Source organism: Hyperoodon ampullatus, assembly GCF_949752795.1.
Source record: "Hyperoodon ampullatus genome assembly, chromosome: 15".
In the NCBI taxonomy this organism is placed as follows: Eukaryota; Metazoa; Chordata; class Mammalia; order Artiodactyla; family Ziphiidae; genus Hyperoodon; species Hyperoodon ampullatus.
The window spans coordinates 51,882,009-51,909,061 of NC_136928.1; the positions used below are offsets into that span (position 1 = coordinate 51,882,009).

Genomic DNA, 27,053 nt, shown 5'->3' on the forward strand with positions numbered 1-27,053 from the left:
ATTGAGAAGGGGCTGTCAAGCTGACTCATAAAAGGTAGTTGGGGGGGGATTGATTTACAGCTGTTAGTTTCCAAGGGAAAAATAATGTTTTACCATGTGAGCCAGATATAATTAAATTATAATATAATTTAACATTGTTAATTAATGTTAACACTGGGTCCTGGAATTGAAGAAAACACTGGTTTCTCACCTGAGTATCTGGAGCAGCCTTGTAGTACCCAGTGGAGCAGAAGTGAGAGGGAGTTGCCGAGCAGCCATAAAGTTGCGCTGGCTTCAGTCTCTTCCAATCTCCAAAGTATTTGCCCTTCTCCTTCTCTTTTCTTCTTCAGGTTTAGATCACTCAGTCTGGAGCCTGAAACTCAGTAGGGTATTGATTTAGTCTCCCATTATCTCCCTTCTCCCCTTCCTGTCCCCACTCTAGCTATGGATTTTAATCGTAGCCTGTCTTCTGACTCTCTGTGACCATAAGCAAATCCCTTTGACCTCAATTGCCCACTCTTTAAATGGAATAAAAATGGCTCTGCGCATTTAGAGGACAACTGGGGAGATTTATGGAAATGCATTTTCAGATTTCTTAAAAGGAGGATTCCTTGACAGGATGGAATTCATAGTAAAAAGGCTGCTTCCCAAGGAAGAAAGTTCTTTATTACAGTACATGGGCTTTATCACCTAGTAGTGCCAGAGCTGTTTAATTTCAGCTCTGCTATCACTAACCTGTATGTTTTTGAATACTACTTTTTTATTTGCCCTCCTCTTTCAAATATTCACAGGCACTAATCCACGTTATGGCTTTACAGACAGTAAATTAAATTACATGAATTCTGAACACAGTGTTTTTGAGCTGTAGAGAGTTTGCAGCCTTTGAAACCACTAACTTAATTTTGTATAACTCTTATTCGGTAACTCAAAAAGAGCCAAACTTTTTCCTTTTGAATTTGGTTTAAAAAATAATAATAAATTGCTCCCAGGCAGTGGTCCTGGGTGCCAGATTTTATCTGGGATCTAAATCTTCTGTCTACATCGAAAATCTGCCAGAGTTAAGAGGTAAGCAATGCTGATGAAGATGTGATATATGACTTTTACCTTAGCTACAACCTTGTGGTCTCAGCTATGTGACTTTGGGCAGGTTACTTAATCTATCTGAGTTTAGATTTCCTTATCTGAAAATTTATATCCACAATAAATTGTTGAGAGAATTAAATGAACTTTAAATCTTTATTGAGCACTTTCAAAATATCTATTTGTCTGCATATAAAATCCTACCTCTAAAAGAGCAGATATAAGTGGAAGATTATTCCAATATACTGTCAGTACTTAAATTAGAATAAGTTCATTCAAGGCAAAAGCTCTGTTACCATCTTTCATAGAGTCTTCTTCCACAGTAAATAAATAGTTATTGGAGAAAGCTGAACACTTTTCTAAATTATTTTTAATTCACTTTAGCATTTTGTCACATTCCTTTGAAGAGGCTTGATTTTAGCAAATCTTTATCATTTGAGGGTGTTGTGTGTGTCTGTGTGTATAAGTATGAGCATGTTTAAAACAACCCAGACTCAATGGAAAGAGGATGATCACACTGAGTAATTGGGTTGTTTGGGGTTTTTCTATGTTATTTTAATGGGGATCATTGTTTTAACAAGTGTAATAAAACTGATTTTCCTTTGTCACTTGTAAATTTATTTCTAAGGCAATTTCTGGTTTTTTGGGGTTTTTTTGTGGTACGCGAGCCTCTCACTGTTGTGGCCTTTCCCGTTGCGGCGCACAGGCTCTGGACGCGCAGGCTCAGCGACCATGGCTCACGGGCCCAGCCGCTCCACAGCATGTGGGATCTTCCCGGACGGGGCACGAACCCGTGTCCCCTGAATTGGCAGGCAGACTCTCAACCACTGCGCCACCAGGGAAGCCCTCTAAGGCAATTTCTAAGATAAGATTTTAGAAATCTTTAGAGCGATAATCAACATTTCAATACATGATGCTTTCCCATTTTTATATACTCACACTCATTTGTATGTGTGTGTATGTGTGTGTGTGTGTGTATATATACACCCACACACACATTTGGTTTTTTAAATTATAGCTTTAATTATATCATAATCACACAGTATATCACACCTAGTAAGTGGTTCTGAAATAGGAACAGCTAATACAAATCGATGCTGCTTATTCTTTGTGGCATTGGTTATTATTTCACTGATCTTAGATATTTTGTTTGATGTAACTATATAAGCAATGTCTTCTTCAACTATTTCTAAAGAGAAGATCATCCTAAATCTCACACTTTTAGAGGATATCACATTTTAACTGGCTTTTTTTTTTTTTTTTTACAAAGTCAATTCCCTGTACTAAATTGCTAAAATAAAATAAAACAGCTTTCTAAGAATATGTTTGTTCTCCTACATACAATTAATGCAACGTGCATTGAGTATCCAGTTTCTGTGCACGTATCAATATAACAGACTTTTGAAAAAGGAGGAAACATTTACTAAGTTCTTCAAAGTTAGAAGCAGGTAAAGTCTGATGCTTATAAACCAAGTCTTTTGGAAGACAAACTGCATTCCTTAATCTATGGCAGCTTCTCCTTTTTGGTTCTTCTTGTTTTTTTCTGCTGCTCATAGATCCAAGAGTATGTTTAGATGCAGGAGGTGCTCCAAAGGCACTCCGAATGTTTCCAAGCAATGACACTGAAAGTGCCCCCCTGCCACCCAGATAGCTGCATACCATTTAAAACTATACTTTCAGATCAAAGTCTATAAAGGCTTTCAGAACAACCTTGTTAACGCTTTCTGAAAGGGTTACATTTTTTAAAAGTTTATCTGCAGTATATAAGTTTTCAAAAGCTGTTAAGTTCTTATGAAAAATTACTTGCTATAACTTTCCATGGCTGATGATATGCTAGCAAAAGCCATTTCAGTATCGCCTTCACTAGGTACCTACTAGCTTCTAATTAAGCACAGTCGGTTGGTTGTTCTGTGGGCCTCCCTGTAAATGCACTCTACTTGAATTTACTATTACTTGTGGATTTTGCACCAGCAAAGATTTTTAAGGATTCTGCCCCAGTTCAGTTTCTCAGTTTAACAAAGAGGTTAGAAATTGGAAAAGATTCTTTGATGATGATTAAAGTGCAGTTCACACTGCCACCCCTTTGATTTGACTGCTGAAACAGCAGATGTGGTAAAGCCACACTCCTTTAAGCGAAACTAAAGTGTGCTGCTACACGCTCACCTGGGTGAATTTCAGCTCCTGGTAGATAGTGTAAAGGGGTAGCAGGTTTCCCTCCTTAGGCATGTTGGAATTTATATTTAGTCTTTATTATTAAAAGCAGTAAATTTTAAAATATATATAGAATCTGTGGTTTTCGGTGTAACAAATTATTGCCGAAATTTTGTGTCCCACCTCTTCCTCTATAATCACAGTTAAGAAGGCCAGGTTAGCTCTCTTTTAAATCATTGGATGTCTGCCTATATTGCAAATAATGACCTGCTTTATCTGTAACTACTTTTTCTAAAATGACTGTGCTCTTGCATTTATTGGTTTATTGATGTGATTACTTTAAGACAGTAAAAACTAATGGATAAAAATAAAGTATAAAAGTCTCTTTTAAAAGTGTCCTGAGTGGATAGACAACTAGCAGTACTTTGCCCTTGAAACATGGTTCTTTGCAGAATCTTAAATCCGGTGTGTTTAGCCCACAAAGCACATGTTAATATTAAGTTGTTTTTAAAGTGATGGAGTTGCATCACCACAGTTCTTCTGTGCTCTGTGGGGTATCATGTTGCTTTAGTGTAATGAGTCCTGGGCTCCTAAATTTTTTTCTCCTTGCTGGAAATGATTACATAAAACTGAATGGCTATATCTGAAGTCTTATGAATCTTGAGAATTTCTTATTCTTCAGGAAAAATATTACAAAGACTTTTCTTATTTTTTGAGGGGGAAAACTAGCATTTGTAACAAGTTTCTGTTAAAAATATCGGCGATTTTAGGTTATATAGCATTCTGTTTGAAAAACAAGCAGTCTTTCTGCTGCAAGGTCTGTATTTTAACTTTGTGCAGATGTGTGCTGAAAGAACATGATGTGCTTATTTGTTGCATTTATGCTACTTTCTTACTTTAAGTAAGATGGATGAAATTACATATTAAATAAAAACAGCAGGTCAGACAGCAGTCCTTAGCAAACTGAAAAAGCCTTTCAGAGACAGTGGAGAAAATGAGACTATGATTTTAATAACGCATGGACTTTTGAGAGAATTGTCTACTTAAACGCATATATATAATAATTTCTCTGGGGGATTTATCAGTGTTAACTGTCTACTGTTTAAAACTAATCTGCCATTAAATTGTGTTGGTGAAATGTTACCCAAAGTATTGTTTAATATCTTAACCAAATATAGCACTTTAAGTTTGATGTAACTGCGGTGATAAACAGACACACACTGATATGTATAGCATGAAACTCCAGTTGGTGAAAAGAGCTGTGTGGCCTTGGGCAAGTTATTTAACCTCCCTAAACCTCAACTTTCCCTTTCTGTATGATGTGATACCTACCTCTCAGGATTATTGTCAGGATTAAATGAGAACATCTATCAAGCACTGTTTTTTCAGAACATATTTTTCAGAACATGTTCACGTACATTCTTATGTTCACATAAAGTACAGTGTGTTTTTATATGGCACTTCTGAGCCAGAAAGTACTTTGTATTGAGTATTTCTTATTATACTCAATTCTAAAATGAAACTGTGTATTGGACATTACTTATCACACTCGATTCTAGAGTAAAAATTCAGAATAATGTAGCATAAATTATTCTTACGTTATTTAAAGAACACATGTTTATTGAGTGGCTACTGAGCAAAAAACACTGTTTCCTATCATTTACAGTTGAATATATTTGAAATCCAATAATAGAGAGGTCAAACTCAAGCTATTCCCAGTTCATTTTATAGTCCCTCTCCCCTTTTGTTTCCTGTTTTCCTTTTTCTGCAACTCTGTTGTAACTTTAAGAAAGTTTTCAAAATAAAAAAGCATCTGACTTTGTTCCATAGTCATTTAAAAATAGGGTTGATCAATACTGAAGCAATAGCTAGGAGCACAATTTGGTGCTTTTTTATTGATTTCAGTTACCATTGCCCTCAGGCTTGTGTGTGTGAGGATGAAAATGATATATGAAATATGCAGCCAGGTTAAACCAATATTCTTTGTACATCTGTAACCACTATAAACAGAATTCTTTATATGGAAGTGACTTTAGTAGCAGTTAGTTACACACACACACACACACACACACACACAAACACAAAACCTTAAGACTCCAAGTAGCCTCCTGAGCCAGTGTTTTTGTTATTGAGACCAAGACTTGTACATTACTTTGGGAAGTTTCTGCCTTTTAGTTACTTTTATTAGTTATAAAATGCTATTCAAGGTTATTATAGATTTTCAACTCATGAATATACTTTTTTGGCATTTTATCAGTTGATTGTAAGCCAGAATCTTGGGGATTTGAAAGATGTTCTGCTAAATAGCCAGTTGCAGACCAATCAAGCCAAGAGGGTAAATACCAGGGAAGTCTTCTCAGCAGGGCCTGTTTTATTTAGAAAGCTGTGCAAGGAAGTTGGCTGTGGGCAGAGGTTGTCATGTGTCATCTGCCCCATCAGTCAGAGCTTTAGCAGCTGTTCCCTGTCACTAGGGCCCTTATGTGCTACTGCTCATCCACCAGCACTAACAGATACCGCTGCCTCTCCGTGGGCCAGGGAAGCCATGGACACACAGAGATAAAGTGTGTACCTCACTGGCCATCAGTTGGGATGGAAGCTCTTTTTTTTTTTTTTTGCGGTACGCGGGCTTCTCACTGCCGTGGCCTCTCCCGTTGCAGAGCACAGGCTCCGGACGTGCAGGCTCAGCGGCCATGGCTCACGGGCCCAGCCGCTCCGCAGCATGTGGGATCTTCCCAGACCGGGGCACGAACCCGTGTCCCCTGCATCAGCAGGCGGACTCTCAACCACTGCGCCACCAGGGAAGCCCTGGAAGCTCATTTTTAAAAAGGGAGCCCAAGCAACAACTCCTTGGTCTTTCATTAAACCCTTAACCAAAATATATTCAAGAAAATAAGTTGGATTTTGGTGAAACTGTTTCTGACTAAAAATACAGCTTTGGAAAGGTAGGAGGAACCTCTTTGTTTGAACCCAAAGAGATGCCCCTGGCTAAATGAGAGTTGAGAGAGCTTTCTCCACCAGATAACAGATTATCACTACCAGATTATCACTGAAGAGGCCTTTTCTAGTTGAACACAACAATGTAAGAAGAGACTGAAAATCACAAGCATTCCTTTTGTGATCATGCAGCAACCTGACAAATGGGATACCTCCCAATTCTGATCATAGACAAGCCTCCGTTTCCTTTTCCCCTGTTTGTATTCCAGAGACATCATTAGAGGAAAGGATTTGAGGGCATTAGTATCACTATCTGTCTGATTACTGTGTTGACATTTTTTAAGAGCCATTAATCATAGGAAATGGAACTCGATGTAGAAAAATACCCAGCCAAGGAATATCAAGAAAGTTAAGCTACAGCCTAATATTCAGATGAGATTGAAGGGAAATTCAGCTTAACCCTATAATTGTTTTTTTCTTAATTAACTTATTACTGAACTCCAAAGCTAAGTAATTGGGAGGCAGCTGTACAAGCAAGGGAAATGGTAAACATAGCAAAGGGAAATTGAGAAAGACAAATGTTTTTATTTTATAAATATTTCAGCTATATAATATGTAAAGAATATAAAGTAATATTCGTCTTAAGATTATACAGTTGAGGTCTTGCTTGCAGTGCTTCCGTTTTGGAAGAAAGTTACTTTTTCTTTTTGATAATCCCCTCATACTTTTTCTGTTGACTCTGAATGCTTAATGTACTTGATATTATTTAGTCCATGTGAGGCTTGACTGTTGATGGAATTTGAGAATTATTAGGTTGAGCGTATGCTTGCACAGGTAACACTCATCATGGGTACACAGAAGTAAAGAGCAATGATCTGGCATATGAATAGAGTGATTTATTTGTCAAAAGCTGACAATGCTTGTTGGATGTTTTGCCAGATTTTGATAGCATCAATTTATTGTTTGCCTCATAGATAATTTAAATTCAAATAAGCTTTCCTAACTGAAATTTTGGGAAACATGAAGCAAATATAGGTATCCTTATTTAGAAAATATGTATGACACTAAACGCTAATGAACATTGATTGCACTGTAGGACGTTTCTGGTGCTGATTCTTTTTTTTTTTTTTTTTTTTTTGCGGTATGCGGGCCTCTCACTGCTGTGGCCTCTCCCGCTGCGGAGCACAGGCTCTGGACGTGCAGGCTCAGCAGCCATGGCTCACGGGCCCAGCTGCTCCACGGCATGTGGGATCCTCCCGGACCGGGGCACGAACCCGTGTCCCCTGCATCGGCAGGCAGACTCACAACCACTGCGCCACCAGGGAAGGCCCACTGGTGCTGATTCTGAGCAGGTGCTTCATTGGAAAATAGCACAAAAACCTAAAGTTATCCCCTCCCTTTTTTTCCCCAAGACACATCATCTATTATGGCTTGGGACACATAGTAGATTTTCAATAAAGACCAATTGATTGATTGATATATGAATCTGAGATGAATAAGGAGTGACCTGTATTAGGAGATTGGAAAATAATATTATTAATAAGTGTTGGGGATTTTTTTTCCTCTGCAGGTTTTTGTCATTTGTTGGAGGGACACTGTGTGAGATTGGCAAGCCTGAAATGCAACAAAAAATAAATTCAATCCTTGAAAAAGAAGGAATAGAGAGAACTGCAGAAAGATTGCAAACAACAGTACACACCTTACAGGTCATCATAGATGGTCTCAGCCAGCCTGAGAGCTTTGACTTTCGAACAGGTAAACAATTGAACTTGAATAACAGCACCTTTCACTTGTATAGCTCACAATAATCCTAAGCCATTGGATTCTCCATTCTCCCATTCTATCCATGAGAAAACTAAAGCATAGTGACCTTCCTTCAAAGTCATTGCAGCTAGTTAGTATCCAAAGCCAAAGCTAAAAGCCAGGTCTCCAGAACCCTTGTCCCAGGCTTATTTCCCATCACACTAGACTAAGTGCATCATGCATGTGCTGGCATGTGCATGGAGGCACGCATTCTTCATGATCCTTTTGTAGACTGTTTTTACCTCATGAGAGTTAGAAGTCCAAGGTAAAGCATTCAATTCACAAACTAAAGTGAATCTTCTCCCTAAATTACAGCCTTCCAAGTTCCTGGATTCTATGTCAATGAACACATTGAACAAATAAGATACTATCTCTCTTTTGATTCTCCTTCTAACTAAAAGTCTCGCAGCTTTCAGCACAGGTAGATGGTGAGGGAAGTATAACAGCCATAGTTGTTGAGAGCAATGACCCGGTGAGAAGGAATTAAGGTATCAAATGACCTACTTCCCAAGGAAATTTGAATAGGAAGCCCTTAGATTTAAATGAGTGTGTGCTTGTCTCACACCAGTTTTATGATACCATGTTAGGGCTTGGCTCTTTGCATTCTGGGTTGGGCTGTGTTGAGGTGGTTTCTTTGAAAAGGTTTAAGGGAATTTGTGCTAACCCAGCAAGCTCAATGGACCATTCCCTCAATTGTTGTGTAAGTTTGAAATTAATTTTAAGGTTGGAGAAAAATAAAATGAAACATACAGTAAGACCTATGCCAGAAATGCAGGAGTAGAAGCCTCTGTGTGGTCCATCCAAAGTGAATATTTCAGTAGACAGATCCATCTCCCTTTGCAGGTATTATGTGTGAATTCCACCTAGGTGTTATCTAGCAGGAATACTAAGTGAGCAGTGGTTTTTAAGCATGGTGGGATTTGAGGGTGCTATGCCTAGAACCACGACATTAGAGGGTTGGCAAATATGCTCTGTACTGGCTTTTCTTGTCCATCTTATTTTTCGGTCTTGGTGTTGATTGCTCCATTATCCCAGTTACACTGTAGACTCAGAGCAAAGATCAATACTCAAATTATATAGTTCAGTTAAACAACCAACAGCTAAGTTGGTCCTTACCTGGTTGAGCAGAAACAGATGCACCTGGGCTGTCAACTGAGCTTACCAGTTACAGCAGTGTTTATCATTGTGACAAGTGAAATTTCAAATAAATCTCTTTGAAACAAACTTTTGCCCTAGAGTAAGTCACAGTTTCCTAGATGTCTGAGAACTTTCGTTTTAATACTAAAAACATCCCCAGGAAGGAAGGCAGACAGTCTTACTTTTGAAGAGGCAGATAGTATTTTGGATGTTTCTGTATTACAGTATTTATGCTACATCTCTTTTCTTTTCTCCATTTTCTCAAAATTATTTCCTTTCTTGCCTCATTCTTTCTTCATACTCATCCTGTCTTCTGTTTTCCCAGTGACATAATCAATTCTATTTTATTAACACTCTGGTTGCTAGTTTCCATAATTGGGTTCATCAGAGGCATCCAGGTGACAGAGTACTGAATATGTAGCCTTGGCAATCAAAGTGTTAAAGTTTGCCTGGTACATGGAGGATTTCTGATTTCTCAGTGGCCCGGGCTGTCTTCAGAAACATATTAAGTAGTTCTTGACTCTGATTTTCCATGCAAAATTAAACTAAGCAGCTGATCAGGAACCCTTGGGGAATCTGTAGCAGCTGGACCTCTGTAAGAAAGAAGGGGGAAAATAAGTTTCTAAGCATAAAAACAATGCCTATGGGGCCTCAGAGACCATCCTACCTCTGACCCTGATCAACAACTTTGTTTTACTTTGCTTTGACACAGTCCTTGCCCAGTGTAATGGCGTATTCAGTGGGTTTTTTGTTTTTGGAATTCACTGCTGCAGCATCAGGTGGAATTCTACACAATCAATTCCAATGTTAACATATTGCTTTTTTATGAAGAAAATGAGATTTCAAGTTTAGAGAGGGTTTTTGTTTTGTTTTAAAGGCAAAAGGTGAATTTTTTTTAAATGTTGATTTCAGTATGGTTGGGCTGGGGGAGGGGAACCAAGAGGTGACCAGTTGTTAATACAAATGTAAAGGATAGCTTCAACAAGTAATCAGGATAAAGGCAACAGCTGTGGAGGAAAAGGAAATGGAATGGGCGGAGGGGAAAATGAGGTCTTAGTAAAAGGAGATTGGAGCATAGAATGTGTTCTTTGTTATTAGAGTCAACATTCAGTAATCCTAGGAAAGGGGGCCAAGAGGAGCATGGGTAAATGGGTAAATGGAATCCACAGATAATCCAAAAGCCCCATTTAAATTGTGAGTTGTAACCTTCTCCACCATAAAACATTTGTTGTTGTCTTTGTTTTGTTTTAACTAAAGCCATAATGATTCCTTGGCAGGCTTTGTGCCTACCTTTGGGTGTGTAGTGTTAATGAACAGAGAAATGTACTGGAGTGAGCAAGGGAAGAGGGCTGTAAGGAACTTGAGAACAGAGATCTATACTTCATCTTTGTCTCTCAAGCACCCAGCAGAGTGCCTGGCCAGGAGGTAATAATAGGGGTTAATAAATGTTGTATGAATTGAATTGAAAGAGGAGAAAGGAGATGAGGAGCTGATCTGGGTTTCTGAGCAATAGATAATCAAGAATCCATAAATTTTGATTGGATAAATATATTCAAAGTGGATAGGAATTGATCCTTGAGTTCAAAATTTATGGGGAGAAGTGAGAAGACCATTTAAATTTCATCCACATTTGACTAAACATTTATGTATGTTCTACCCCCTTTAAACAGTTTGAGAATTCAGGTACTGGGGGAAAAGCTCCCAATCTTCTATCTCTGAGGATCTTATTTTCTCAGTGTTTGTGACTTAGCCTTGCATATTCATTGAACAAATATACTTTCTCATAAAGAAGAAAATAAGACTCTCTAATCTAAAATTTTAGTCCTTATGTATAGTGCTAATGCTTACATGCTAGCAAGATAGAATTTGAGGAGAAGGAAGTGTCTGAGTAAATTTTCTTGAATTGTTTCTGCTTGGCACATGCTGTTTCTCCAACTAGAATGCCTTTTCTCTGAAGGCAGGCCTGTATCATCAGCTCCTTTTACGTCCCCCCTCAATGCTTAATACTGGTCTGGGCACACAATCGATACATAGTCCATACTTACTCACTAATCTGTGTTGTGTCTAACAGTGCTTTATTATTTACACAAACTGTCTTTTTTCCCCTTTCCTTGTAGATTTCGATAAACCTGATTTTAAGAGAAGCATAGTCTGCTTGGAAGACCTGCAGGTTGGGACAGTTCTTACAGGCAAAGTTGAGAATGCCACCCTATTTGGAATTTTTGTGGATATAGGAGTGGGGAGATCAGGGCTGATTCCCATACGAAATGTAACAGAAGCAAAACTTTCTAAGACGAAGAAGAGAAGGAGTCTTGGGCTGGGCCCTGGAGAAAGAGTGGAAGTCCAAGTACTCAACATTGACATTCCCCGATCTCGGATTACTCTGGACCTCATTCGGGTGTTGTGAGTGTGCCACTGGTGGCCAAACACTGATTTTTATTCCCTCATTTCTACAGTTTGACAAGAATAAGTCAGATGTTTGTGAGCTCTAGATAGCAGATGAGAAAGAATTCACTTAATATCAGAAATATTTTCCAAACACTTTCCTTATTATTCCTTCTGGATAAATAGAGAGCTAACGGTTTGATTTCTTTTCCCCTTAAAAAAAAGCAACTAATAGACATCTTTATTTGGCTTTATGTAGTAATGATTTTCTGACCAAAATTTTATTTTTTATAACTCATCTTTGACTCCTTTTGCATTTTGTATAATAGATTGTTTCACTTCTACTTGCCAACATGCCTTGCTCGATTTGTATGGAACTGTCTTCTTGATTTAAATTGTACAATGTTTCTTGACAGTAGGGCTGGCAGTACTTAATCCACTCTTTTTATAGATTTTTTTTAAAAATCAGGCCTTTTGGACTTGACTCATAATTTTCCTTTGCCAGGCAAACCAGAGATATCCCAATAAAACAGATCCTGATGTGTTTGTAACCATCAAGTGAATAGCTCGAACTATTTCTCAGAAGGATATATGTATTGATCCCTACAATAAAATTTTGTGGCTAGTGATCTTGTTTTTGCTATGTTGATTCAGTGAATGATCTACGAGTCAATCTTGATTAAACAAGATGTGGCACATATTCATACAACTTTCATATAAGCCAACTAGCTGTGCCTTTGGGGAAAAGGGAAACCTCTATTAATTTGAAGAATGACTTTCTGTTTGACTTATCACAGAAAGGCATATTCTTTCTTAAGCATTAAGATCAAACTCCAGATGGGGATAGAAATGGCCCGCCTAAAGATTCAATACAGATCAGGTGTGAAGGGGCAAGAAAATCAAGTAGATGAAGCCAGTCCTCTTAACTCTGTTTTTATTCAGTGGAGATGGTAAATATTAGCATGACCATACAGGGTAAAAATGATCTAAACAGAGACCACACTGGACGGGTATCTTGTCCATTCTGGCTGCTGTGGTTCATTTCCCTGGTGGAGTCATTTGCATCACTGAATGAGTGCCTGGTTTTCTTCCTGTGTAGTGAGTGGATGGTTGCTAAAGAGGGTGACCAATCCTGCTTGTTTGCCTGGGACAGTCAGTCCTGGTAAACGCTCATTGTCCTGGCATAATTTTTAATAGTGCCGCTTTTTATTTCCAAAGTGCCCCATTTTGGATAATAAATCATAGATCACTTTAATAGTCACAGTCCCGTACAAAGTGGTAAATCGGACTGTGTTTATTGACAGTTCTGACTGGTGGTTTATTTTTCTTGAAATATGCAGCCTTCCAACCAGTATACATAGATATTTTTAATAAGTGGGTTCCTTAAAAGTTGTATAACTCAACTTCTGTTTGCCTGATGATTTCATTTCTGAAATGCTTTTTCTCTCTTACTGGTCTTCAACTGACAGTGGTTCTTAATGTTGTAACTTTAAGTTGACCTTCCCGTTCACTCCTCCCAGTTCCTAGTTTGTAGATCAGTGATGAGTGATATGCACCTGAAGAGTTTTATTCTGAAGCATGCAATGTAATTTCAAGCAAATGCTTTTTTTAAAAAAATTGAGGTATAATTGTCATATGACATTATATTATTTTCAGGTATTCAACATAATGATCTGATATTTGTATATATTGCAAAATGATCACCACAAGGAGTCTGGTTAACGTCCATTGCCATACGTAGTCAAACAGATGCTTTGGGGGAAAAGGCCTTCTTCCTGGGCACTTTGAATACAGGAACAGAGCAGTCGACAGTATGAAGCAGCTCTGTTGACCTGGTAGCTAAGCCCCTGGGGACACAAGGAGGACTTGATATTGCACTGGGTTGCATGATTTGTCCTGTTCAGCCCCAACATGGTGGTGATCTATAAGGTGTAGGCTGGGTGAAAAGAGGCACATCTCATTTATCTTGTAACCCCAGAATGTAGCATGGTGCTTGGTGGTCAGTATGTTCAACTAGTTCTAGTCCCTATTCTGCCAATAATCTACAGTGTGCCTTTGAGCTGGTACCTCTACTTCTCTGGGCCTCCATTTCCCAAGTTTAAAATGGGGATGATGATAAAAAAGCATTCATTTTTCCAGATTGTGTTAGTGGTCTCCTTTGTGCCAGGCATTGTGCTAAACACTGACCATACAGTTATGATAGAGAAATAGAGATTATCCCTGCCCTTATGGAGCTTGAAGTTTATTGAGGAAGAAAGAATCGTTAATCAAAAAATCATATAAAGATATAAAATTACAAGCATGATAAGCAGTATAATGGTGACAGCATATAATAGACGGATTGATCTTTTCAGGAAAGTCAGAAAATGTTTCATTGGGGTTTAACTGAGATATGAAAAAATGACCAGAATTTAACTGGGACAAATGTTTTATTGACCTTAACAAGAGTTTTTTCTGATAAATGGTGGAGGTGAGAGCCTCACTGGAGTGGGTTTAAGAGAGAGTAAGAGGAGTTAGATTGGAAATACTGAATATAGGTAATTTTTTCAGGGAGTTTTGCCGTAAAGGAAAAAGAGAAATAAAAGAGTGACTGGAAGGGGGAAATGGAGTCCAGGGAGAGTTTTTGTATTTATTTTAAAGACAGAAGAAATAATAATATATGCAAATGGAAATGATCCAGGAAAATTTGATACAGGAGACAAAGAAGAGAATTACCAGAATGAGATCACTGAATGGAGGAGATTGGATAGAATCTAGTGCACAAGTGATTGGTCTAAGATAGGGATACAAAGAGTTCATCCATATTAAAAGAGAGAAGATTGAATATGTGGGCACAGATGCAGGAAGGAAGATAGATGATGGGTGCTCGTGGAAGGTCTCTTTGTTTTGCCTCTATTTTTCTTATTGAAATATAAAAGAAGACCGAAACCAAAGAGCAGAGCAAAAAGGAGTTGAAAGTTCGAGAAGAAAAGAAAAGGTAAGAAAAAAGTGAAAAACCTAGGGAAACAGAGTATGATTTCCAGGCCGTGTTAAATGTTCTGCCAGGTTAGTGATCAATTGAATGTAAGATCAGTCAGCTTGGTTATATATTTCTTCATCCACATCAACTATGTGGTACAGGTCCAGATTAGGTGGAGAGATGGATCTAATCAGGTTTGGGAGTTTGCCAAGTGAATACAATAGAAAGAAGGGCAAGGAAGTTGAAGGCATGTGAACAATGAAAATACTGAACGTGGAATTTAAGCCCAATAAGAAGAAACGTAAGAATATGAGGGGAGAGTGAGGAGCAGTGAGAAAGAATAGGATTGATGGATTATAGGTCCTGATGGAGCAAGTGTTATAGTGGGAATAATAGAGGGTATAATGGATGGGAAAGAGTGGTTGTCAAAAGTTGGATGCTTATTAACTCTGAAATTACAGTTTGAGGAGTGGTTTTGTAACAATGGGTAGGGCATGGTAGGGGGACAAGGATAAGCTCATCAGAGAAGAGGAAGTGAAAGAACTGAGAATTCACGATTACCTATATGTGCAAAGATTTTTGGAGATTGTCGCAGTAATGCACGTATAAAGTAATGGTGACTTGGACCAGAATGTTAGTGTTAGAAAAGGTGAGAAGTGGTGGGATTCCAGATACAGTTCAAAGATAAAGGTATAGTCAAACAGAGTTTCCTGGTGTATTGGATGTAAGATGTGAGACACACAGGAGTCTAGGATGGTTTTTGGCCTAAGGAACCAGAAGGATGAAATTGTTATCTACTAAGATAGGAGGGAAGTTTTGGTGAAAAAGTTCATTTTGGACAGGTTAAATTAGATATTTATTAGACGTCTGAGTGGAAGTGACAGGTAGACAGTTGGCTATTTCAGTCTGAAGTTCAGGAGAGAAGGCTGGGCTGGAGACGTAAATTGGTAGTCAGCAGCGTATAACTGTACTTACAGCCATGAGACTGTTTAAGATCACCAATGGAATGAGTAGAAATAATACGGAGCAGAGAGAGATCCAAGAGCTGGGTTGTTGGAAATCTAAGACACTCAGCTGTAAATTCTTTGACCATCTCTGTAGGGGCAGGGATTTTGTCTTGTTGTGGCACAGTCTCCTAGATGTATATTCAGAATTCTCCCCTTCTTCCTTACTTAGGGAATTCTCATTTGAGGGGAGCAATAATGTGACTAGCGGATGTGGATGTGGCCATGTGATATAGCTCTGGCTAGAGAGTGTAGGCAAAAGCCATGGGGTGAGGTTCGAGGAAGGCTAGAAAGAGTTGGGGGGGGTCAGGCTCAACTATTATGCTTTTCTTATCTTTTGCCCTGGCCCTCCTTCCTGCTTGGAGTGCACGTAGAATGTGGAAGTGCTGGAGGGCAAACAGTGCATCTCCAGCACTAGATAGCAACTGCTGAACAGAAAGACAGAAAGTTCCTGAATCCATCTTGGCATTGTGGAGGCACTAAAGCAGCCTTGAACTAACTGCCTACTCTGGACTTCACACTATGTGAGAAAAACAAGAGCTTCATATATTCATTTCAGCTGTTGGGGGGTGAATGGAGGTTTACAGAAAAATGTATTCCCTGATATACATTTGTGCTGTACCCTACCCCCTCTACATATAAAAATGCCTGGCATGTGATAGGTACTCACCGAATGCTGATTGAGTGGATGAATAAATAGCTAATAAAAGAGTTCAATAAAATGGTTAAATATAAAATAAGTGTTCAGAAAAATCCAGTTTTCCTTAATCATGTTAGACAATACGATGGAATAAATGGTTCCTATATATTAAAACACCACACTATACAATATCTAAAATGGGGCTTCCCTGGTGGCACAGTGGTTAAGAATCTGCCTGCCAATGCAGGGGACACGGGTTCAAGCCCTGGTCCAGGAGGATCCCACATGCCGCGGAGCAACTAAGCCCGTGAGCCACAACTACTGAGTCCGTGTGCCACAACTACCGAAGCCCATGTGCCTAGAGCCCATGTTCCGCAACAAGAGAAGCCACCACAATGAGAAGCCCGCACACCGCAATGAAGACCCAATGCAGCCAAAAATTAATTAAGTAATTGATTGATGGATTGATTGATTTAAAAATCTAAAAATAATCTGATAAGCAATGTGCAAGATTAATATGAAGAAAAATTATAAAACTTTACTATTGAATATGAAATAAAAGCAGAATATGTTAAAGTATACTGTGTTCCTGGACTGGAAGACATGATATGGTAGAAAGATCAGCCCTCCAAAAAGTATCATATCTAGATAGATAGATAGATATGGATAGGTATAGATGTCGTTGTATCTACTTTTGCCAAAATTTCAATCATCATTTCAATCAACTTTGCTTTTTGTTTGTATGTTTGTTTGTTTATTCAAACTTAAATTAAAAATTAAAGTTATTTGGGGCTTCCCTGGTGGCGCAGTGGTTGAGAGTCCGCCTGCCGATGCAGGGGAAGCGGGTTCGTGCCCCGGTCTGGGAGGATCCCACATGCCGCGGAGCGGCTGGGCCCGTGAGCCATGGCCGCTGAGCCTGCGCGTCCGGAGCCTGTGCTCCGCAATGGGAGAGGCCACAACAGTGAGAGGCCCGCGTACCACAAAAAAAAAAAAAAAAAAAAAAAAAAAAAAAAATTAAAGTTATTTGGAAAAGTGTGAAAAAGGTCAAATCAATATCTTAAAGGAATAATTGAGGTGGATGATATGGGGGAATTTGTCCTGTCAGTTATTAAAGTATATGCAAAGCTTCTATCATTTAAATAGTGTTGTACTAGCACAGGAATAGATAAACAGAAAAGTGGAATAAGCAGAGAATTTAAAATCAATGGGAATTTAATATATGTTAAAAGTGGCATTCTAGATTGGGGCAAAATCATATTGCCACACTAACACAAAAATTAGTTCCAGATGAATTAAACATAAATAAAAATTTTAAAGAACTACAAACAAACATAGAAGGGCCTTGAGAACTGACTAAATAGCCATGTTTTTGGCACACAAGAAAAAATAGAGGAAACATGGGCCTATAGACCTAAAAGTTCCATTCAGAAGACATTTGTTGGACACCTCCTATGAGACCCTGTGCCAGGTGCTGGGGATGAAAGATGAATATGGTATCTTGATGACGTCTGTAGCCTAGAGGAGTTGGAATTTAAGCTGCAGCAAAGAATATCTTAAGTTAAATATCATGGGCATTTTGGAGTTAAACCTGGCTGCTATCTACTTCAGAATATAGTGTCATCCCATCTCATTTGAAGCCACAAGACCCTTTTGGAATACTTGGTTTTGGATTAATGGAGTGCTTGTGTTGAGGGCATCTATACTTCTAACCCTGACCTCAGAGTTAGCACTTGTGTTAAAATTGGAGATGGAAAGAAAGGACAGGATGGAAAAACCAAAAATATATTTAGTTGATCTTTTTATTTTGGCTTCCTGCCTAAAATCAGTCATAATGAGTTGGATTTAAATAACAGATCATGGAGAACTCCTGAATGACTGGGCTCATTGCCAAAGCAGTCCGTTCCACAGGAAGAAAGATATAGATTTCTTCCCACTCACTCATTTTACATGGTGAGGATGATTCTGTGCATGATGGCTGCATTTATTATTTAGAGGGAGAGTGGGATAAGCAGACTCTTGTCCTGTCAGTATTAAAAATTACCTTTTTAGAAATTAATTTAAAAACCACCCCCAGAAAAGATTTGCTATTCTCTTACCTCATATCAAGAATCTATATAAGGATTGCAGTATTCCCCCACTAAATATTTTTTAAAGAAAAAAGTCTAACCCTGAAGAAAGAAAATAAATTATTAATCTAAATACTACAGGGAAACCTCTCAGGTAGCAGAGAATTTGTCACAACTATATATAGCTCATCTAATGTGACAGGTCTGAAATGTTATGTAGCTCAATCCTACAGAAAAAGCTAAAGTTAAAGATACAGTGGTAAAGGGAGAGATGGGGTGAGGGAGGGGAGAAGAAAGCATTGGAATAGCCCAGCTTTGTTTTGTCTCAAGTTTCAAGTCTTGTTTTGTCCAAGCAATTAGGCCAAGTATAAGTCTCCAGATTTGTTGCAGTATTTTTTTTTGCAAAAGCAGTCAAGTAACGGAAGAATGAAAGCCTGCTACTGAAAGCGGCCCACTTCTGACAAACTTTCCACCTCCTATGACCAGGTCTACAATAACTGGGGAAATTTCCTCAAGGGAGCAAGCCTTTGGTTGCCTTTCTCCCATTCCAGTGGGAGACATCCTCCTGTCTCCTTCCCAGGTTTAAGTCTCTTGGCAATGAAAGAGAAGGTGGCACCAGTGAAAGTCAAACCTAACGTTTGTTCAAATTCTTTGCTTCACAGGGTTAAAATGATTCCATGGAGCTAAAACTCAAAAGGCCAATTGAGTCAAATTTGGTATAATTTGCTACTTCAATAACCAAAACAACTAAGTAGGATATACTGTCACTTTACCTGTAGTAACACCCACAAGAAACATCTGAAGTTATTTTTGGTCATTTTATTATAAATATATTTTTTCCTGATTGAAAATACATATATTATAAAAAGTATAAATAATGAAATATAAAAATTGGAAAATAAAAGTCCCTTGTCATTTGAGAAGTAGTCACCTTTTATAATTTATCTATATCCTCAACCTTTTTCTATATATACACGCCTTCATATATGAAGATTTTTTTAAAAATCAGGGTCAGATTATATATATATATATTCTATTTTTTATAATATGTCATGCACATCTTTCCATATCAGTACCCCCATATCTACCTTAATGTGTTTCATGATAAGTGTATGAACCACTGCAAACAGTGCTTCCTATGGAGTTTCTGGCTGAGGAGGAGGCGAGTGAATCTGGGAGCCTCATAAACAGGTCCAGTACAGCCTCTGGAGCACTAGGACTGCCATTCCTCCAAACTAACTTAGCTTACATGATTCACTGCCTCATGAACTCACCGTCTCCCTCTTTTCCCCCTCTTATCCCTTGCTCCTATCCTGTACTCGTGGAACTCAACCCTAACCCAGGCTCCCCAGCCAGCTGTCAAGCAAGCCAGCCCCAGAACCTCGCCAGCCCTGGCCTCACAATTTATAGCAGCACCAGGTAACCTAGGTGCTAAAGAAACCTCTGTATCTTCATTGTTTATAAGCTTCCCTTAGATTACTTCCCTCCCACCTAGATCTCTAAGAACACTGAGCAGAGGCCACAGATCCATTAAAGAAAAAAGTAGAAATTCAGAGCAGTGGGGAGATCTCTCTGCCTCATGGAGAGTTTGGCTCCTGTGTGATTGATACTGGAAGCTGTTGGAGTTGAAAATGGATGTGAGTCAGGGACCAAGAAAACTAAAACTGACAATTAATTGACCTTTAACCCATCACATCTTTTAAAGAGAAAAACATACCCTTGATGCCCTACCCCATCCCCAAGATAAAAACATCAAAAACCATAGGAGAGGATATGCAAAACCAGACTGTGTATGTCTAATTTGACAAGGGTTATTTAAAAATAAATTGCTCAAGGCAAAGCACAGATGAAGAGAGTTCCTTTGGGCTTTGGCCAAGTCTTCACTAATAAAAGCTGCTGGCCCCAGTGAATAGAGCCAGGACCAAGGAAAATAGTCTGCAATCGAAAATTTGTCTCGGGAAACTGTACCTTGCTCTTTTTGGGGTTTTGATTTTGGTAACAACTTAATTGAAGTATAATTAACCATTTAAAGGGTACAAATCGATGATTTTGAGTATATTCACAGAGTTCTGCAGCCATCACCACAATACATTTTAGAATTTAGTTTCATCACCCCAAGAAGAAACCCTGTACCCATTAGCAGTGGCTCCACACCTTCAGCACTGGGCAGGCACTGATCTACTTTCTGTCTGTATGGATTTGCCGCTTCTGGACATTTCATGTAATTGGGATAATATAATATGTGGTCTTTTGTGACTGACTTCTTTCACTTATAATAACTGTTTTCAAAGTTCATCCATGTTGTAGCATGCATCAGTACTTCATTTCTTTTTTTTTAAACATCTTTATTGGAGTATAATTGCTTTATAATGTTGTGTTAGTTTCTGCTGTATAACAAAGTGAATCAGCTATACGTATACATATATCCCCATATCCCCTCCCTCTTGGGCCTCCCTCCCACCCTCCCTATCCCACCCCTCTAGGTGGTCACAAAGCACTGAGCTGATCGCCCTGTGCTATGCAGCTGCTTCCCACTAGCTATCTGTTTTACATTTGGTAGTGTATATATGTCCATGCCACTCTCCCACTTCATCCCAGCTTCCCCTTCCCCCTCCCTGTATCCTCAAGTCCATTCTCTACTTCTGCACCTTTATTCCAGTCCTGCCCCTAGGTTCTTCAGAACCTTTTTTTTTTTTTTTTGATTCCATATACATGTGCTAGCATACAGTATTTGTTTTTCTCTTTCTGACTTATTTCACTCTGTATGACAGACTCTAGGTCCATCCACCTCACTACAAATAACTCAATTTCATTTCTTTTTATGACTGACTAATATTCCATTGTATATACGTGCCACATCTTTATCCATTCATCTGTCAGTGGACACAGGTTGCTTCCATGTCCTGGCTATTGTAAATAGTGCTGCAGTGAACATGTGGTACATGTTTCTTTTTTAATTATAGTTTTCTCAGGGTATATGCCCAGTATTGGGATTGCTGGGTCATATGGTAGTTGTATTTTTAATTTTTTAAGGAACCTTCATACTGTTCTCCATAGTGGCTGTATCAGTTTACATTCCTACCAACTGTACAAGAGGGTTCCCTTTTCTCCACACCCTCTCCAGCATTTATTGTCTGTAGATTTTTTGTGATGGCCATTCTGACTGGTGTGAGGTGATAACTCATTGTAGTTTTGATTTGCATTTCTCTAGTGATTAGTGATGTTGAGCATCCTTTCATGTGATTGTTGGCAATCTGTATATCTTTGGAGAAATGTCTACTTAGGTCTTCTGCCCATTTGTAGATTGGGTTGTTCATTTTTTTGATATTGAGCTGCATGAGCTGTTTGCATATTATGGAGATTAATCCTTTGTAAGTAGCTTCGTTTGCAAATATTTTCTCCCATTCTGAGGGTTGTCTTTTCGTCTTGTTTATGGTTTCCTTTGCTGTGCAAAAGCTTTTAGGTTTCATTAGGTCCCATTTGTTTATTTTTGTTTTTATTTCCATTTCTCTAGGAAGTGGTTCAAAAGGATCTTGCTGTGGTTTATGTCATAGAGTGTTCTGCCGATGTTTTCCTCTAATAGTTTTATAGTGTCTGACCTTACATTTAGATCTTTAATCCATTTGGAGTTTATTTTTGTGTATGGTGTTAAGAAGTGTTCTAATTTCATTCTTTTCCATGTAGCTGTCCAGTTTTCCCAGCACCACGTATTGAAGAGGCTGTCTTTTCTCCATTGTATATTCTTGCCTCCTTTATCAAAGATAAGGTGACCATATGTGCGTGGGTATATCTCTCGGCTTTCTATCCTGTTCCATTGATCTATATGTCTCTTTTTGTGCCAGTACCATACTGTCTTGATTACTGTAGCTTTGTAGTATAGTCTGAGGTCAGGGAACCTGATTCCTCCAGCTCTGTTTTTCTTCTCAAGATTGCTTTGGCTATTCGGAGTCTTTTGTGTTTCCATACAAACTGTGAAATTTTTTGTTCTAGTTCTGTGAAAAATGCCATTGGTAGTTTGATATGGATTGCCTTGAATCTGTAGATTGCTTTGGGTAGTATAGTCATTTTCACCATGTTGATTCCTCTAATCCAAGAACATGGTATATCTCTCCATCTGTTTGTATCATCTTTAATTTCTTTCATCAGTGCCTTATAGTTTTCTGCATACAGGTCTTTTGTCTCCTTAGGTAGGTTTATTCCTAGATATTTTATTCTTTTTGTTGCAGTGGTAAATGGGAGTGTTTCCTTAATTACTCTTTCAGACTTTTCATCATTAGTGTACAAGAATGCCAGAGATTTCTGTGCATTAATTTTGTATCCTGCTACTTTACCAAATGCATTGATTAGCTCTAGTAGTTTTCTGGTAGCATCTTTAGGATTCTCTATGTATAGTATCATGTCCTCTGCAAACAGTGACAGCTTTACTTCTTTTCTGATTTGGATTCCTTTTATTTCTTTTTCTTCTCTGATTGCCATGGCTAAAACTTGCAAAACTATGTTGAATAATAGTGGTGAGAGTGGGCAACCTTGTCTTGTTCCTGACCTTAGAGGAAATGGTTTCAGTTTTTCACCATTGAGAATGATGTTGGCTGTGGGTTTGTCCTATATGGCCTTTATTATGTTGAGGGAGGTTCCCTCTATGCCTACTCTCTGGAGAGTTTTTATCACAAATGGGTGTTGAATTTTGTCCAAAGCTTTTTCTGCATCTATTGAGATGATCATATGGTTTTTATCCTTCCATTTGTTAATATGGTGTATCACATTGATTTTTGTATATTGAAGAATCCTTGCATTCCTGGAATAAACCCCACTTGATCATGGTGTGTGATCCATTTAATGTGCTGTTGGATTCTGTTTGCTAGTATTTTGTTGAGGATTTTTGCATCAATGTTCATCAGTGATCTTGGCCTGTAGTTTCCTTTTTTTTTTTTTTTTTTTTTTGCGGTACGCGGGCCTCTCACTGTTGTGGTCTCTCCCGTTGCGGAGCACAGGCTCCGGATGCGCAGGCTCAGCGGCCATGGCTCACGGGCCCAGCCGCTCCGCGGCATATGGGATCCTCCCAAACCGGGGCACGAACCCGTATCCCCTGCATCGGCAGGCGGACTCTCAACCACTGCGCCACCAGGGAGGCCCCTGTAGTTTCCTTTTTTTGTGCCATCTTTGTCTGGTTTTGGTATCAGGGTGATGGTGGCCTCATAGAATGAGTTTGAAAGTGTTTCTCCCTCTTCCATATTGTGGAAGAGTTTGAGAAAGACAGGTGTTAGCTTTCCTCTAAATGTTTGATAGAATTTGCCTGTGAAGCCATCTGGTCCTGGGCTTTTGTTTGTTGGAAGATTTTTAACCACAGTTTCAATATCAGTGCTTGTGATTGGTCTGTTTATATTTTCTATTTCTTCTGGGTTCAGTCTTGGAAGGTTGTGCTTTTCTAAGAATTTGTCCATTTCTTCTTGGTTGTCCATTATATTGGCATATAGTTGCTTGTAGTAATCTCTCATGATCCTTTGTATTTCTGCAGTGTCAGTTGTAACTTCTTTTTCATTTCTAATTCTGTTGATTTGAGTCTTCTCCCTTTTTTTTTTTTTTTTTTTTTGATGAGTCTGGCTAAGGGTTTATCAATTTTGTTTATCTTCTCAAAGAACCAGCTTTTAGTTTTATTGATCTTTGCTATTGTTTCCTTCATTTCTTTTTCATTTATTTCTGATCTGATCTTTATGATTTCTTTCCTTCTGCTAACTTTGGGGTTTTTTTGTTCTTCTTTCTCTAATTGCTTTAGGTGTAAGGTTAGGTTGTTTATTTGAGGTTTTTCTTGTTACTTGAGGTAGGATTGTATTGCTATAAACTTCCCTCTTAGAACTGCTCTTGCTGCATCCCAGAGGTTTTGGGTCATCATGTTTTCATTGTCATTTGTTTCTAGGTAGTTTTTGATTTCCTCTTTGATTTCTTCAGTGATCTCTTGGTTATTTAGTAGCGTATGGCTTAGCCTCCATGTGTTTGTATTTTTTACAGTTTTTTTCCTGTAATTGATATGTAGTCTCATAGCATTGTGGTCAGAAAAGATACTTGATACCATTTCAACTTTCTTAAATTTACCAAGGCTTGATTTGTGACCCCAGATATGATCTATCCTGGAGAATGTTCCATGAGCCCTTGAGAAGAAAGTGTATTCTGTTGTTTTTGGATGGAATGTCCTATAAATATTATTTAAGTCCATCTTGTCTAATGTGTCATTTAAAGCTTGTGTTTCCTTATTTATTTTCATTTTGGATGATCTGTCCATTGGTGAAAGTGAGGTGTTAAAGTCCCCTACTCTTATTGTGTTACTGTTGATTTCCCCTTTTGTGGCTGTTAGCATTTGCCTTATGTATTGAGGTGCTTCTATGTCAGGTGCATAAATATTTATAATTCTTATATCTTCTTGGATTGATCCCTTGATCATTATGTAGTGTCCTTCCTTTTCTCTTGTAACATTCTTTATTTTAAAGTCTATTTTATCTGATATGAGAATTGCTACTCCAGCTTTCTTTTCATTTCCATTTGCATGAAATATCTTTTTCCATCCCCTTACTTTCAGTCTGTATATGTACCTACGTCTGAAGTGTGTCTCTTGTAGACAGCATATATACAGGTCTTGTTATTATATCCATTCAGCCAGTCTGTGTCTTTTGGTTAGAGCATTTAATCCATTTACATTGAAGGTAATTATTGATATGTATGTTCCTATTACCATTTTCTTAATTGTTTTGGGTTTGTTATTGTAGGTCTTTTCCTTCTCTTGTGTTTCCTGCCTAGAGAAGTTCCTTTAGCATTTGCTTTAAAACTGGTTTGGTGGTGCTGAATTCTCTCAACTTTTGCTTGTCTGTAAAGGTTTTAATTTCTCTTTTGAATCTGAATGAGATCCTTGCTGGGTAGAGTAATCTTGGTTGTAGGTTTTTCCCTTTCATCAATTTAAATATGTTCTGCCACTCCCTTCTGGCTTGTAGAGTTTCTGCTGAAAGATCAGCTGTTAACCTTATGGAGATTCCCTTGTATGTTACTTGTTGTTTTTCCCTTGGTGCTTTTAATATTTTTTCTTTGTACCTAATTTTCGTTAGTTTGATTAGTGTGTGTCTTGTCATGTTTCTCCTTGGATTTACCCTTTATGGGATTCTCTGTGCTTCCCGGACTTGATTGACTATTTCCTTTCCCATGTTAGGGAAGTTTTCAACTATAATCTCTTCAAATATTTTCTCAGACCCTTTTTTTTCTCTTCTTCTTCTGGGACCCCTATAATTTGAATGTTGTTACGTTTAATGTTGTCCCAGAGGTCCTCAATTCTTTTCATTCTTTTTTCTTTATTCTGCTCTGTGGTAGTTATTTCCACTATTTTATCTTCCAGGTCATGTATCCGTTCTTCTGCCTCAGTTATTCTGCTGTTGATTCCTTCTAGAGAATTTTTAGTTTCATTTATTGTGTTGTTCATCATTGTTTGTTTGCTGTTTAGCTCTTCTAGGTTGTTGTTAAACGTTTCTTGTATTTTCTCCATTCTATTTCCAAGATTTTAGATCATCTTTACTATCATTACTCTGAATTCTTTTTCAGGTAGACTGCCTATTTCCTCTTCATTTGTTTGGTCAGGTGGGTTTTTATCTTGCTCCTTCATCTGCTGCATATTTCTCTGTCTTCTCATTTTGTTTAACTTACTGTGTTTGGGGTCCCCTTTTTGCAGGCTGCAAATTTGTAGTCCCCTTTGTTTTTGGTGTCTGCCCCCAGGGGGTGAGGTTGGTTCAGTGGCTTGTGTAAGCTTCCTGCTGGAGGGGACTGGTGCCTGTGTTCTGGTGGGTTGGGCTGGATCTTGTCTTTCTGGTGGGCAGGGCCACATCTGGTTGTGTGTTATGGGCTGTCTGTGACCTTATTATGATTATAGGCAGCCTCTCTGCTAATGGATGGGATTGTGTTCCTGTCTTGCTAGTTGTTTGGCGTGGGGCATCCAGCACTGGAGCTTGCTGGCCGTTGGGTGGAGCTGGGTCTTAGCGTCGTGACGGAGATCTCTGGGAGATCTGGGAGAGCTCTCACCAATTGATATTACGAGGGGCTCAGAGGTCTGTGGTGGTCCAATGTCCTGAGCTCAGCTCTCCCACCTCGGAGGCTCAGGCCTGACACCAGGGCCGGAGACCAAGACTGTGTCAGCCACACAGCTCAGAAAAAAAGGGAGGAAAAAAGAAGAAGAATAAAATAATTAAAATTTAAAAAGTAATTTAGAAAAAGAAGAGAGCAACCAAACCAATAAACAAATCCACCAATGATAACAAGCGCTAAAAACTAAACTAAGATAAGCATAAAAATCATAAACAAATCAGTAGCAGACAGCAAACCGCAAGTCTACAGTTGCTCCCAAGGTCCACCACCTCAATTTTGGGGCAATTCATTGTCTATTCAGATATTCCACAGATGCAGGGTACATGAGGTTGATTGTGGGGATTTAATCTGCTGCTCCTGAGGCTGCACAGAGAGATTTCCCTTTCTCTTCTTTGTTCGCACAGCTCCTGGGATTCAGCTTTGGTTTTGGCCGCACCTCTGCTTGTAGGTCGCCCTCGGGCATCTTTGCCCCACCCAGACAGGAGGGGCTTAAAGCAGCCGCTGATTAGGGCGCTCTTGCTCACTCAGGCCAGGGGGAGGGAGGGTGTACAGTAGTTATAATTGGAATGTGGGGTGAGCCTGTGGCAGCAGAGGCCAGCATGACTAGCAACAGCCTGAGGCTCACTGTGTGTTCTTCCGGGAAGTTGTTCCTGGATCATGGGATCCTGGCAGTGGCGGGCTGCACAGGCTCCCTGGTGGTGGGGGGTGGGGGGTTGTGGATAGTGACCTGTGCTTGCACATAGAATTCTTGGTGACAGCAGCAGTAGCATTAGCATTTCATGCCCATCTATGGGGTCCAA

The 27,053-nt window shown here is 38.9% G+C and overlaps 1 protein-coding gene across 1 annotated transcript in view; it reads left to right on the forward strand.

Moving 5' to 3' along the window:
* Positions 1-11,491, forward strand: part of SRBD1 (S1 RNA binding domain 1) — a gene marked incomplete at both ends in the record, with an annotated part of 218,106 nt that extends 206,615 nt beyond the window's left edge. The window contains 2 exons of the mRNA XM_079721189.1: positions 7,715-7,899; positions 11,202-11,491. Of these exons, the coding sequence (XP_079577315.1) occupies positions 7,715-7,899; positions 11,202-11,491 (475 nt within the window). The remainder of the gene's footprint in view (positions 1-7,714; positions 7,900-11,201) is intronic.
* Between the last annotated feature and the right edge of the window lie 15,562 nt (positions 11,492-27,053).